General features: G+C 25.9%; 1 protein-coding gene and 1 long non-coding RNA gene across 9 annotated transcripts; both read right to left on the bottom strand.

Annotated features, from left to right (window-relative positions):
* Positions 1-6,787: 6,787 nt before the first annotated feature.
* On the bottom strand, positions 6,788-11,107 carry LOC107419128 (uncharacterized). 8 transcript variants are annotated; one of them, XR_007240817.2, is made up of 6 exons: positions 10,941-11,107; positions 10,296-10,360; positions 10,124-10,190; positions 9,586-9,743; positions 9,183-9,375; positions 6,788-7,139 (listed from the first exon to the last, which is right to left on the bottom strand). It is a non-coding gene; the product is annotated as an uncharacterized LOC107419128 (long non-coding RNA). The 8 variants fall into 8 exon arrangements; XR_007240816.2 differs by lacking the exon at positions 6,788-7,139 and adding an exon at positions 8,620-8,892; XR_001581557.4 differs by lacking the exon at positions 9,586-9,743 and having other exon boundaries at positions 9,183-9,260.
* A 2,508-nt stretch (positions 11,108-13,615) lies between these two features.
* Positions 13,616-14,561, bottom strand: LOC125422654 (expansin-A23). The gene is made up of 2 exons (XM_048474745.1): positions 14,408-14,561; positions 13,616-14,289 (listed from the first exon to the last, which is right to left on the bottom strand). The coding sequence occupies exons 1-2, from the start codon at positions 14,559-14,561 to the stop codon at positions 13,667-13,669; spliced, it is 777 nt and encodes a 258-aa protein (XP_048330702.1). The 3' UTR covers positions 13,616-13,666.
* Between the last annotated feature and the right edge of the window lie 1,370 nt (positions 14,562-15,931).

Below are 15,931 nucleotides of genomic sequence, written 5' to 3'. Positions count from 1 at the left end.
ATTACAATCACTTGCATTCTTCATGTTAAATTCCAAAAACTCCTTCATACCCTTGGCAAATTCATTTGATGTTCTATCTTTTATTATCCATGACTTATCCATTTCTCTATCAATATAAGCAAATCCAATGACAAAAATTATATTTGTTATATAAATTTTTTTATTTTACATTTTAGTTCGTAAAATCTACGTTCACCCTATATTATGTATTTTACCATTAACATAGGAAAAGCCTTTTTTTTTTTTTTTTGGCCAAAACATTTCCCCTAAATTTTCATTATTTACTTAATCAACATATTCTATTCCATAAACACATTCCCTTAAATTCATAGCATATCCACAAAACAAATGAAATAAAAAAATATAAAATTTACAAAATAAAAATACAATCAAACAATTTATATTTAAAATAAATGTATAGGAATTATGGCGGTTTATTATAAACCGCCATCATTACTACTCATATTTAAATATATATATATATATATATATATATTATACATATAGGAATTATGATGGTTTATAATAAACAATCGTCGTTAATACTCAAATTTAAATACGTATATATATATATATATATACATGTATAGTCATTATGGCGATTTATAATAAACCATTGTCATTACTACTCATATTTAAATAAATATATATATATATATATATATATATAAGTTATACATATAGGAATTATGACGGTTTATAATAAACAATCGTCACTAATATATATATATATAGATATATAGTTATTATACATATAAGAATTATGAAGGTTTATAAACCGCCACCATTACTATTCAAATTTAAACATATATAAAAATATATATATTAAATTACACGTATAGAAAGTATAGCAGTTTACAAATCGTCATCATTACGACTCAAATTTTCTGTGTATATTATAACAACTGTAGCTTTAATTTAAAATTATAAATATATAACAATAATATACATAATGAATGTTTTTATCCGATTAAAAACCCAATCCTAAGCAAAATCACAACAAGACCCAAATCCCAAGCAAGAATGCAAACAAAATATCAACCCAAGTAAGATTAAGAAAACCCACTAGTTAAATTTGAAGAAAAATCCACGACCCAAGTTTTTTACACCTGCAACTCGTGCAACACAAAAACGCAGCAAACAACAACCCAGTAACATAGCAACCTAGCAGACAGCGACCCAGCAACCCAGCAAGAAACACATCAAAAACCTAACAATGACAGCGACCTAACAAGAAAAAAAAAAATGATTGAAACATATTATCAACCAGTGAACCTAGCATGGTAGCCGTTCAAAATTAAAGAAAAACCGATGAATATGTTCTTGCCAACGGCGACAAACAAAAAAGAAAGAAGAAACCCAAAAACCGGCCTAATACAATTGTTTAACTCTTCTTAGAGCACAGCTGAGTTAAGATCTCTTACGGCTAGTACTTGGTGAAAAGATTGGGACTGAAAAATCCACCCAATATTTTTTGTTAAAATATTAATGATGATTTTAAAATATCAAACGATGAGATTTGAAAAAATTGGACACTAATACAAATGATTTTAAAATTTGAAAGAAAAATTAATTTGCTTAACATTTTATTCATTTTCATGTATATTGCTAGTTGTTTATAATATTTAAGTATATTTGATTCATATTCTGACACTTAACGGGTATAAAAGCTAAAAGAAAAAAATTCAAACAAATAGATGACACTTTTATTATGAAAAGCATCGCTCAAACTTTTTTAAAGTAATTAAATTTATCATATTTTTATTAACTATCTTTTGACTATCTATTAAATTATTAAATTTATCAAAGTTTTATTAAATTAAAAAATAGCTACTTTAAAAATGAAACTCAAATAAATTAAATGAATAGATTAATTATGTTGCTTTATATTGCTAATTAATAAATTAAATATTTATAAACATATAACTAAGACATAAAATGCATTAAAGTCTAAGCTTATCATACAAAACCAATGTTTTTTAAGTTAAAAGCATCACCTATGCATTTCTACAGTTAAAACAATTAGATGTATAATACTTTTTATTAATTTAAAAAATAATAAATATCAAATTGAAACATAAATGAATTGATTAATTATTTTGCATTATTTTGCAAATTAATATATCTAATATATATAACACACAAAATGAATTACAATTTTCAAAAAATAAAATTATATAAAGCCGACGCTTTTGATGATAAAAGGATCGCCTATTCCATTTCCAAATTTAAAACAATTAAATTTTTCAAGCTTTTTATTAATTTTAAATTTAAATAATTAATTTAAATTGAAACATAAATAAATTAAATGAATAGATTAATTATTTTACTTCATATTGCTAATCAATATAGTTAATAATTATACAAATGTGAATAATACATAAAATTAATCAAAATACCAAAAATTAATACAATAAGTGACGCTTTTAATGCCAAAAATGTCACCTGCTGCTTTTCAATTTTAAGATAACCAAATTTACCATAATTTTTATTAATTTAAAAACATAATTAATTTAAAATTGAAACACAAATAAATTAAATGGATTAATTATTTTATTTCATGTTGCTAATTAATATATTTAATATTTATACAAATATGAATAAAATATAAAATTAATTAAAATACCAAAAATTAACACATCAGAAGATTAAAACACAAATAAATTAAATATATTAATTATTTTGTTTCATATTACTAATTAATATATTTAATATTGATATACATATTAATAACATAAATTAATTAAAATATAAGATTAATACAATGGGCAATGCTTTTAATGCTAAAAGTGTCGCTTAATGCTTTTCAATTTTAAAATAATCAAATTTATCAAAAATTTTATTAATTTAAAATTTATTTACAAATAAATTAAATAGATTAATTATTTGCTTCATATTACTAGTTAATATATTTAAGTATGAATAAGACATAAAAGTAATTAAATTTTCAAAAATTAAGACAATAGGCGATGCTTTTAATGTTAAAAGCATCGTCTAATCCTTTAAAATTATAAAATAATTAGTTTTGTTAAACTTTTATTAATTTGAAAAATAATTAATTTGAAATTGAAAAACAATTAAATTAAACGGATAAATTAATTATTTTGCTTCATATAAATAATTAAAATACCAAAAATCAACACAATAGAGACACTTTTGATGCTAAAAGCATCACCAGATGGTTTTCAATTGTAAAGTAGTTAAATTTGTCAAACTTTTTATTAATTTAAAATTGAAATATAAATAAATTAAATCCTTAGAATAAATATATTACTTTGTATTGCTAATTATTATATTTAATATTTATATACATGTGAATAAAATATAAAATTAATTAAAATTCAAAAAATTAATAAAATAAGGAATACTTTTTATGGTAAAAGCACCATCTAATGCTTTGAAATTATAAAATAATTAGTTTTGTTAAAATTTTATTAATTTAAAACATAATTATTTTAAAATTGAAACACAAAAAATTAAATGAATAGATTAATTACTTTACCTCATATTGAAAATTAATATATTTAATATTTATATACATATGAATAAAATATAAAATTAATTTAAATATCGAAAATTTAGACAATAGAATATGCTTTTGATGTTAAAAGCATCACCAAATCCTTTTAAATTTCAAAAAAATTAACTCTATCAAACTTTGATTGATATAAAAAGTAATAAACTTAAAATTGAAATACAAATAAATTAAATGAATATATAAATTACTTTGCTTCATTTATGTACATATGAATAAAACATAAAATTAATTAAAATACCAAAAATCAATACCAAAAGACGATGCTTTTAGTTTTAAAAGCATTGCCCAATTCTTATAAATTATAAAATAATCAATTTTGTTAAACTTTGATTAATTTAAAATTGAAACACAGATAAATTAAATGAATAAATTAACTATTTTGCTTGATATTGCTAATTAATATATTTAATATTTATATACATATAAATAAAATATAAAATTAAATAAAACACCAAAGATTAACACAATAGGAGATGCTTTTGTTGTGAAAAACTTCACCTAATCCTTTTAAATTATCAGATAATTAATTTTGTGAAAATTGAAACACAAATAAATTAAATGAATAGATTAATTATTTTGATTCATGCTATTAATTAATATATAAGAATAAATAAAAAATTAATTATAATGTCAAAAATTAACACAACAGACGATGCTCTTGTTGCCTAATACTTTGCAATTTTAAAATTATAAAAAAAATAATTTTGTCAAAATTTTATTGATTTAAAAAACTATTAATTTAAAATTTGAAGACAAACAAATTAAATGAATAGATTAGTATGTTAGTTTCGTATTGCTAATCTATGTATTTAATATTTATATACATAATAATAAAATATATATTTAATTAGAATACCAAAAATTAACAAAACAACGATGTTTTTTTATGCTAAATGTGTCGCCTTATGCTTTTCAATTTTAAAAGTATAAAAAATTAATTTTGTCAAAATTTTATTAATTTAAAATTGAAATTCAAATAAATTAAATGAATAGATAAATTATTCTACTTCGTATCGCTGATTAATGCATTTAATATTTGTATACAAAAGAATAAAACATAAATTTAATTAAAATACCAAAAATTAACACAATAGGTGATATTTTTTTATGCTAAAAGTATCATATGATGCTTTTCAATTTTAAAATTATTAAATTTGTGATACTTTTTATTAATTTAAAAATTCATTAATTTAAAATTGAAACATAAATAAATTAAATGAATAAATTAAGTATTTTGCTCTATATTGCTAACTAATATATTTAACATTTATATAAATAAAAATTAAAAAATTATTAAAATTCCAAAAATTAACGCCAAAGGTGAAATTTTTTATGTTAAAACCATCGTCTCATCGTTTTCAATTTTAAAATAATTAATTTTCTCAAACATTTATTGAATTTAAAATTAATTAATTTAAAATTGAAATACAAATTAATTAAATAAATAGATTAATTACTTTGCTTTATATTTCTAATGTATATATTTAATATTTATACATATGAAAATAAAATATAAAATGCATTAAAAAATTTAAAATTCACAACAAAGTCAATGAAAAGCATTGCCTATTCTTTTTTAAATTTAAAGTAGCCACATTTTTGTATTTTATTAAATTAAAAGTAATTAATTTAAAATTTAATCACAAATAGATTAAATTAAATGAGTAGATTAATTATTTTACTTCATGTTGCTAATTAATATATTTAATATTTATATACATATAAATGATACATAAAATGTATTAAAATTTCAAAATTACAATTAAAAAAGTTTTTGAATAATTGTTTTCAAATATTTAATGACACAATTACTAAGAAAAAATCCCTTAAAAATAGTTTTTATTTAAAAAATTATTTTTACAAGGACAAATAATTGATAAATTATTATTTTATAGAATATAATATTGAAAACTAATTTTTAGCTTGACTATCGATTAAATGTATAGATCAATCATCTAAATGGCAAGCCTTTTTCAACTCCAATATTGTATAGACAACAATCTACAAAGTCATCAAAATTGCTTTAATTTATCTTCTTATGATTATCAAAGGGTTCACATCTTCACCACTCAATAATTTTTTTTTTCAAAAAATAAAAAAATAACAAAAGCTATAAAAAAAAGTCAGATTTAGAGGCTTTTTTTCTTTTTTTTCCTTATTTTATGTCTTAATGTAAATTATTTTAAGTTACGGCACATGTTTATTTTCTTTAAAAATAATAAATTAAAAAATACAAATAGGCAACGCTTTTCAATCAAAAAGCGTTGCACAAATCTTATTTAATTAAATTTTTTACACATTTTTTAATTTACAAATTAATAACATCAACATTAATGAATCAAAAATAAATTAATTAAATAATTTATTTATTTTGGTGTACACTTCTAATTAATACAATTAGTCTATTTATAAGTCTCAAAATTAAATAAAATGAGAATATATTTTGAGGGGAAAAAAAAAGCAATAGACGACACTTTTGTCCTTAAAAGCGTCGCCCCAAATAAATTTTCCAATTTTTTTTGCAATATATAAATTAATCACTTTATTTGATTAAAAAAAACAATTAATTAAAGAGTGTTTTTTTTTTGTGTATATTTCTAATTGCTACATCTACTATTTTAATACAACCTATGGTAATTAAACTTAGAACAATTTTTCAAACTTTATGATTTTGAAACTTATATGCTGTTTGGTTTTTTATCTTATATCTTACTTTAACTCATAGGACATGTTGATATTCTTTGAGAAAATAAATTGAAAAATATCAAAAAGTGTCACCCAAAACCTTAGTCAATTTGTTTTTACACAATTTTTTTAATTTACCAATTAATAACATCAACATTAATGGAACATAAATCAATTAATCAAATTATTTATTTAGTTTGGTGTACACTTCTAATTCATATATTTAATATTCTTTATACTTCTCAAAATTAAATAATATTAAAATTAATTTTGAACAAAATATAATAGCTGATGCTTTTGTCATAAGAAGCATCATCCAATATTAATTTTTCTAAATTTTTTTAATTTACTTACCAATTACATTAACATTGAAACAAAAATCAATTAGTTAAATCTTTGTTGTACACTTCTACTTGATATAGTTATTCTTCTTTAATATAATTATTCTTCTTTATAGCCGATGCTTTTTTCACAAAAATATTGTCCAATATCAATTTTTTTTTAATTGATGCTTTATTATAAAAATATCGGCTAATGTTTTTTATTCATAAAACAAACGACATCGAAAAAAAAACGTTGCATATTGTTGTTATTAAACGATGCATATATTTTGAAAGCATTGTCTAATTTTAGCATTATAGTTGACACTTTATGTTCAACATTGTGGCTTTCTTTTGGCAGATACATTTTTGTATCGCGTTTTATAATTAGTGTTGATAGTGTTACTATTTTGGCGTAGTATTTTTTGAATCAACAAGCACACTTTTGATTGTTGAAATGGTTTCTTCAAGTTGTTGAAGCTCGTCTTCAACACCACAAAATAAGGCAATCTCTTTCGCTGCAGCATTACCCAATTGCCCAACGATCCCCTCTGCAATTGCATAGATGATTGCTTCCGCCATTACCAGCCTTCAAACTAAGAAAGAGAAAATTAAACGTTGCAAACTCAGAAGTTAGAACAATTAAGATATTGATATTGTGAGAAGGATTTAGCCTCTTATAGGCCATTTGATGCTTTGCTTCGTTGATCAATAAAATATTGTAAAGTCAATTTTTTGAAATATGATAACAATTATATAGAGAATTTTACAATTACAAAAACAAGATGACAAGCAACAACTAATTTTTGTTTAAGATAATCTGTTGTGATGCATTACAATTATGAACCAATAATGTACTCATCTTGTATATATCATCCACTTGTGATAACACTACTAAAAAAAAGTCTTTCAATGACCATTGGTTTTGGTTGCAAAAAGCCATATATTGGTCGTTAAAAGTTTTTAGCAATCAAAAAAACATGATCACTGCATAATTGCCTAGACATTGTAACTCTTGTTTTTAGCTACCAACAAATGTTTGGTCATTAAAACTAAAAACTTTTAACGACCAAAATTTTATTGTTTTAATGACCAAATTTTAGTTTTTGAATATCACTAAAAAATAACATTTTGACCAAATTTGGTAACATAAAACTATATAAGTGACCAATTTCACAATTAAAACTAACCAATATTATAGTTACTAAAAACAACATTTAGAGACCAAATTGTTTGGTCGGTGAAAATACTTACAGCAACCAACACAGTAGTCACTTATGGCCTTTCACATATTCAAAAATATTTTTAATCACCAAAAAATGGTCACCAATGCTCTACATTCAGCAACCAAACTCCAGTCTCTAAATGCTTTACGTTTAGTAACCAATATGTATGGATTTTCAGTAATCAATTTGTTCACTAAAATGCAATTATTTTAGTTATTTTCTAAATTAATTGAGCACAGGAACATAATTGCCATTTCCTTGTGAGCCTGCCCCAATAATAACTTGAAGATAGACCACAAGAACTGCTGAGCAAAATATTAAAAAGATGAACTAAACTATCTTTGCCAATAGGAAGATGGTATAGATGTGGATTAAATTTGCAAACAAAAAAAAAAATGCATAAACAGAGGAACTTGGATTTGCTTTTTTTAAAAAATTACCATTGACTTCACCAACCATAGCTTTCTCATTAATTTTCAACACATTTTCTGGCAACATTAAATTCTAAGCAAACTAATATTTCTAATCAGCAGTATTTTGTCAAACTTAAAACTAGATAACTAGCATTATAGTGGTTGCAGTTCAACATAACAGAAACGATATTCTCAAATTGCTACAAAAGACATCTGAGACCATAATAAACAACTAAAACCCTGACAGCTGTGCATTTCTAAAGCTTATCATTCAAATGTAATCTTTTGAACACTACTAATATTTTACTTTTGGTTCAGTTTTTAACCACCAATCATTGAATCTTGTACCAGTTAATCACTTTCTGATCGTTCTTTTCAACTTGTAAAGCAAGGAACTACTCATATCGCATCACCAAAGCACAGACAATATTAATATAGATAGAGAACATAGAACTCTAATGCTATAAAACATGAATCTAGAAATCTAATGCTATAAAACTTGAATCCAACTACTTATTTCTGCATCTCAATTTGTAGAAGAACAACAAAGGCCAAAAGTTATCTTAATGCACATTTGCTTGTGTAATTTACTAATGCACGAAATTAGTTTATATATTTCCTAAGAAAAGGTCATATCAATTGCCGAGCAACACTTTTCATAGTTAGCTAGTCAAATTTTAAAGTCTGCCAATCCAACCTCAAAATCTGGCCTGCAACAAGACAATAAATTAATATGCAGATCACTATCAATTGAAATAAACAGATGGTCTCAAAAGGTAACCATACTGTTCTACATAGTCAGGACTTTGTTGAATTTTGAGACATATTTCTTTCAATGATACGTTCATCATTGCATATTGTTTCCAGAAAGATAATTTGCAATGAAACATATCAAATATATACATGTAAACAAAAAAATATGCCAGCAACCCAAAAATAGCTAGGTTTTTTTTTTTTTTTTTTTTTTTCTCAGAACTATCTACCAATATGTCCATGGTACCTTGCATTTTCCTTCTGCCATTTTCATCAGCATATTCCTTCTTTTCTTGGTACTGTTTGTAGCATCAAATATTCCAACCTAAAAACAACTAAAGTTGATGAAATGAAAACATCAGGAAGAACCACAAAGAATAACAACATTCAACATCAAAGGATATTGCAACTAATAACCATCTCTCCCCACTATTACATCTCTGTTAAGAAAAAAAAAAAAAAAATAGTAAAAACAATAAGGAAAATCGTCCCATAGACATAATTCAAAGTATTCAGAAATGTAAGAATGCCGAGCAATAGATATTCAAGGATTTTCCATTCAACAACTGCATCATAACTTTTTCTTGCTAAATCACCAATCAGGCTTGACTCACCAAAAGCCCTTCAATCAAATACAATGCAAAACCCACCATATTTATCCGACATTGTTATGGTACAACCTAGGCCAATAAAAGTGGGAGAAATCAAGCCTTACTGCAGCAGGACAATCAACAAGCTGATACAGCAGGAGAGGGTCCTGTTAGCTCAGAAGATATTCTCTCACTTGGTTTTTTGTCTCAACCTCTACCTTTAAAGCATTTAGTAATGCAATCAAATATAAGACAATTGAAATCAAACGGGATCAAACAAAAAGAAAAGCCAAAAAAAAAAAAAAAATAGTAATAATAATAAATAACAACCAGAAGAGCATGCGAAACTCCATCATGCAGAGCCAAAAATAAAATAAAAAATAAAAAAAATAAACTCCATTCATGCCATAATCTATCCGTAAATGTGGTTGAGCATCAGATTAAGGCCCACTCCAACATTTTCCATGATAATATTAAATCCCATTCCAAATGAATCCCATTTTTTAAAAATGCCCCATATAACAAACAAACAAACAAAAAAAGAGAATTTTGCTGACCTTGAGAGGAGGAGGATAAGGAGGAGGAGGAAAAACCACACCTGTGCTTTCAGAGAGAGGCTATCCGACTGCGATACGTTTGGCCTGTCGTTTCTTGCCACTTCTTCTCTGTAATTAAAAGTTATAGCAAAACCCAATGGACTGTAATTTAAAAAATAAAATAAAATAAAAATGCCCAAATGACCATAAGATCAAACATCAGAGAGAACTGACCTGCAGAACGGCAACGGCAACCTTCAGAACACTTACACCAGGGCACACCAGCAGATCGGCAGCACCTGCAGAAAAAAAAAAAAAAAAAAAAAAAAAAGGAAATTGAAATAGATATTTAAAAATAAATCCGAAGAAGAAATTGAAAGAGAACCTGCAGGTGATTTGCTTAGCTTAAACCTTTTGGAGATGCTTATTTGCTTAGGTGGAAAAGGAATTTGGCTCAAAAAGGAAAAAAAAAAAAAAAAAAAAAGATGGAGAGAAAAAAGAGAGAGATGAACGAGACGTAGGTTAGAGATGAAAGAGAGATGCTGATTCATTTATTGCATTTTTATTTATTCTATATTTGTTTCAAAAAAGCGAGAGAGATGCTAGCGGGAGCTAGTGGCGCCCAACAAAAAATTTAGGGATTTGCATGCTGTGTAGTGCAATGTTCGGGGATTTGAGTAGAGTTGCGGATGTGGGTTCGAAGTTCTTCACAAAAAAACTGATAGCTTTGCCAAAATTGGTTTTAGCTTTTGAAGCCTACCCAAAATCGCTTGGGAGACTCAAGACAAAACAACAACAAATGAGAGTTGCAGAGGGTGGGGGAGATGGAGAAATAGAGGGGGGAAAAGGAAAAGAGAGATGTAAAGAGATAAAGCACACCTGAGAGGCAGCGAGAGCGGGATCATCCGTTGGTCGGAGAGAGAAGAAACACGGAAGAAACTCGTAAGCCGCCGTAGAGGGGGAGGGCAAAATGTTGTTTTGACTAGAAGGGAAGGAGGGGAAGGGCGGGCAAATTTCCCACCGAGCCAAAATGAAAAATTGATTTATTTGGCAAAACCCAAAATTAAAAGTAAAAATTTTATATTTTATATGATAAATAAATTAATATAATCTTTTTATATATAATATGGGCTTTCAAAAATAGGATTAATTCATTTTGTTAATTTACTGAAATAGTATTAATGCTATAGAAGTAGTTAATCTAATTAATTAAATATAAATTTTAATCAGTATTTTTTTATATATAAAATTATTATTAAGGGCCTATCGACCTTCGATCTCTGTTACCACCACAGATTCATAAAAAAATTTACAAAATAAATATCATCAGACGAATTAGAATTCGGATCACCAACTCTAACATGTATATGTTTGTGTTTAAGTATATTTTATTAATATATATATTTGTATATGTATATGTATAATATTAGCTATAATAATGACATGTTAAGTCATATTCCAAAATAATTTTAATTTTTAATCATTTATCAAGTAAAACCACTTTAATAAGTCTACTTTTTTATAAAAGAAAAATACGTTATATTTTAAGGTAAAATATTTCATCCCTTTCTTCTTTTCTATATATATATAGTTTTTCATTATATGGAATAGAGAAATCAAATTAAAATATTACTATAAGAAATTAATGATTATGCCATTAATGTTTTTTGAATGAAATTTATATAGTTTGCTCTATTGACAAATATCTTACATTATAATGAAAATTATAGTAATATGTAAAATACTATTTATAATCAATGTTATAAGCTGAAAAAAAATTAAAAAAAGACCAATTAAATCGAAACCAATTGAAAATTGAAAAAACTGAATGCCATCAATTGGTTAGCTAAACCAATCAAAATATAGATGGTTGTTGTTTGTATTGATTTTTCAAAGCCAATAATTAACTAAACCAATAAAAAAATAACAAAAGAATCGAAATTGATCAATTTATTGGTCATTAGTATGAAATTTTAGGTGATCAAAAAATGGTCACCAATTTCATGCATTTATATTTATTTTCATTTTTAATTACTTAAACTATTAATAACCAAACTATTGGTCAGTTGTAATTAATTTCAGTGACCAATACATATTTGGTCATTGAAAAATCTTCTTCTCGCTAAAAAATCACAGGAAAAGTTTTCCACTCTCACATTAGTAATCAAAATTTGCTTGGTCACTGAAAATGAAGATTTAGTGACCAATCCTTGGTTGTTAAAAATGGTACCTTACTATTTTTCCAATATGAGGTACCAAAATTTTTAGCGACCATAATAAGATCACTAATGTTCACCTTTAAGGATCAAAAAATTTTCATTGCAAAAGATTCGATCATTAATTCACATTTTTTTGTTAGTGTAATTAAGAATTTATAATCATATGTAACTTATTTATTTGTCTTGGGTGATATACGCGGTCAGTTATTTTTTATTTTAAATTTGCCTTCCTTTTAAGGTCTGGCCATAATCCATGTGCGTGGAGGGAACATAATAAAGTTTAACAAATGTAAATTAGAAAATAGGTTAATTGCACCTTAATATCCTCCAATTTGAATTTTTTTTTTTTCCAAATTTCAAGTTCAAAGTGTTGCAATTTAGATCCTCATATCATTTTGTTGCAATTTAGTCCAACTAGATTGTTTGGCTAAATGGTTCCATCCCAGGTGACCACCATGATACAAATATTAAAACGCAATTTTGTCAAAATATTATTATTATCTTGTTAATAATTATAGTTTTCTTTTTATTATATGTATATAAAAATAATTTATTTTACTAAATACCTAATACTGTATTTTTCTTTACATAACATATTGTATACATACGTATTGTATGTATAATAAACTTTTCATTTATATATTTTTGCTGAATTTTTAATGTATTCTTTTTATTAAAGCGTATACAATTTTGTTTTTTTTCCATCACATATTTAATTTATAACTATGGAGTAAATCTAGAAGTAAAACAATCCCTTTTCCATATAAACTGTCATTATATCTTAAAATCCCAACCATTGAAGCATTAAACTATAAAGAGTCATTATATCTTAAAATCTCAACCATTGAAGCATTAAGCAATACTAACAAGGGAGGTTCTAATAGTTTTTCATTATGATGGTTTTGATCTAAGAATTTCTATATGAAGTCAGTCTCCTATCATGTTGACCCCATAGTTTTATGCTAGAGACCAACAAAATCCATCCTTTAGGTATAAATTTAATAATAGACTCAACTCAATTAAATAAATCTAGACAAATTCAATGGTTGTATTTAAAGACCTTAACGTACTATTAATGATGTAAAGTTTTTCATTCCTATACATAATATATACATTAGATTTAACACCTAACCGAAACAGTCAAAAAGAAAATCAAAAATCCAAATCACATACAGTAAGAACGTAAATTATAAGCTTTGAGAAGCATACAAAATATACGTAATGATGGACTAAGGAATGTAAAGAAAAAATTTATTTTCATGAAAAGAAATATAATTTTTCTTTTTCTTTTATATTTGAAGCCTTCAGTTATCATTACTTACATCCACCCTTTACCGTACCAAAATATCTAGCAAGTTAAGCTTTTTCTTCTTTAGTAGTGATTTCTTAAAATTTTCCAAAGTTTTTGCCCTCATAGACTTGATTAAGCTGCCAATTTGGCGGTGCAACATTATCAGATTGCACCATCCTGCCATCAGCAGCAACTACTTTGAATGATAAGCTCTGGCCCTGTAGTTGTTCCCAAGTTTGCCAGTTTTGGCCCCAGTTACGTGTCATTTGTATCCATTCAGTATCGGAACCTTTAATTTTCACATTAACAACTTGGCCAACCCCTCCTACATTGTATATCAACAAAAGCAACCAATATGGATTTCCCTTGAGCTCAAACTTAATCCCACCCTTCTTGTAGCACATCACTCTACGATAAACAACCGGGACAATCCCGGCCTTATATTCAGCTATTTTAACGAACATTGGCATGGAAAGGTCAAAGTGTTTTTGAGGTGGATTGCACCATGCTTCTTTCGTTTTTGTGTAGTTTGGAGGGCAAAAATTCGTAGCTGTTACTCTGATTGCGCCTGCATTCTTTCTGCACCATGGTGACTTTACACAAATTATTTGAAAGCAAGCTCCGCATGTGGCTCCTTCATTGAAGAGTGTAGTGCTTAATGCTGTTGTTTCAAGGCCATACCCTTGTTTGAACAAATCTCCATAGCCACAAGCCCCCTCTGAAATATTAGAAAATGCTATCTTCATATATTTGATTATGAAACTTCCATTATATAACCAAATAATTAACTTATATTAAAAAATAAATATAAAACAAAATTAATGGTACTAACTCACTCATGGTTTCGTCACCCGTCATGTCTCCATAAAATGTTGCATGAGCCAATTCCCAACCGTGACCAAAATTCTCAATGCAACTATAGGGGCTGCTGGTGATAATCAGTGTCAAAACTATCATGGACAAACCAACCAAAAACTTAAGAATAGTCATATTAGCTCAGTTTATTCTCAAACTATTTAACTTAGTTATTGTGTATTTATATATATAAATCTGTGTAAAGGAAATAAAAAATAGTGGCAAGCAACTTCTCCCTACCGGAATGAAGAGAAACATAGATGCATTTGAAACCTATCAAAAGAATATAAGATATGATATCTTTCTTTAAAAATGAATGTGCCTTTTAGTTATGACAGAATTGACTTTCCATTAAAAAGAGATTCCACTAATAATTGAATTAATTGATATGGTAAATTTTACAAGATTATAATAAATGGAGATAGATAATCTATTAAATATGTGGAAGTTAATGTGGAGGGTCATGTGCTGAAATATGCCACATGATGCAAATCTTATCTGCTATAGATAATAACAATAATAATGATTAATTAATAATATAATAATAATAATAATTTATAATCTGATGTGCTACAGTCTATAGGTTTTAATTTTTTTTTTTTTTGGCTAAAAAGTCTATAGGTTTTAATTGATTATACACTTTGGTATTCCAAAATGCTATAAGCATATATTTATTTGTTTTACAAATAGTCCTGAAGAAACTCGAATTGATAGGCTTTGCAGTCGCAAATTCCGCTGTATCTTTTACGTATTCCAAAGAAGGAAGAACAAAATGCACCAAGGACAATGTTTTAGTACAAAGTGGTAAGAACATGTCATCAATTGCGTATTCAGCCGTCAGCAAAAGATAAAAATAAAAAAATAAATCGCATATTCAGCCCCAAAAAAATTAAAAAAATAAATAAATAAAATTTCATCAATTGCGTGCGGTGCGCGCTAATCAAGAACGTCCTAGTTGATCATTCGGAAAACCGCACTCAATTGTACTCGATGCCGTCGAAACTGTCAATCAGTTTAAGTTCCTAGGCAAAAATATGCAAGGCATTTATTAACTTTTTTAAAAAATAAACATATAATTGAATTTTCTTTATATATATATATATATATACACATATAAAACACGTGCATATAGGTATATAATTTTTTTTTTATATATATTCACACGTTAATATATCTAAATATATATATATATATGTGTGTGTGTGTATATTTGTTAGAAAATCAGAACAAAACAAACAACACAAAAACTTATCGAGGTTCGGCCAAGATGACCTACGTTCTCGTTGCTCCGGTGAGAGCTTCTGGTCTCTTATTAATCTTGCAGCAGTTACACAAACTATCAACACTTGTATACAAACTGGTTTTCACATAGAAAACACAATCACAAACCCGAAGCCCCTTTCTACACCCTTTCAACTTTGTACATTCACTCTATCTCACTTAGAGATGTTTTCTCACTCAGAAAAGAATACAATTGAAGAAAAGGTAGAACATAAATCTTGGAG

This window comes from Ziziphus jujuba, chromosome 2, assembly GCF_031755915.1.
Source record: "Ziziphus jujuba cultivar Dongzao chromosome 2, ASM3175591v1".
In the NCBI taxonomy this organism is placed as follows: domain Eukaryota; kingdom Viridiplantae; phylum Streptophyta; class Magnoliopsida; order Rosales; family Rhamnaceae; genus Ziziphus; species Ziziphus jujuba.
This window is presented reverse-complemented; position numbering and strand designations above follow the sequence as displayed.

Bases quoted from the DNA above. Each gene is read 5' to 3' on its own strand.
- LOC125422654 (XM_048474745.1), bottom strand. From the start codon at position 14,561: ATGACTATTCTTAAGTTTTTGGTTGGTTTGTCCATGATAGTTTTGACA. The intron at 14,290-14,407 runs GTGAGTTAGTAC...CTAATATTTCAG, and splicing joins GACGGGTGACGAAACCATGA to AGGGGGCTTGTGGCTATGGA.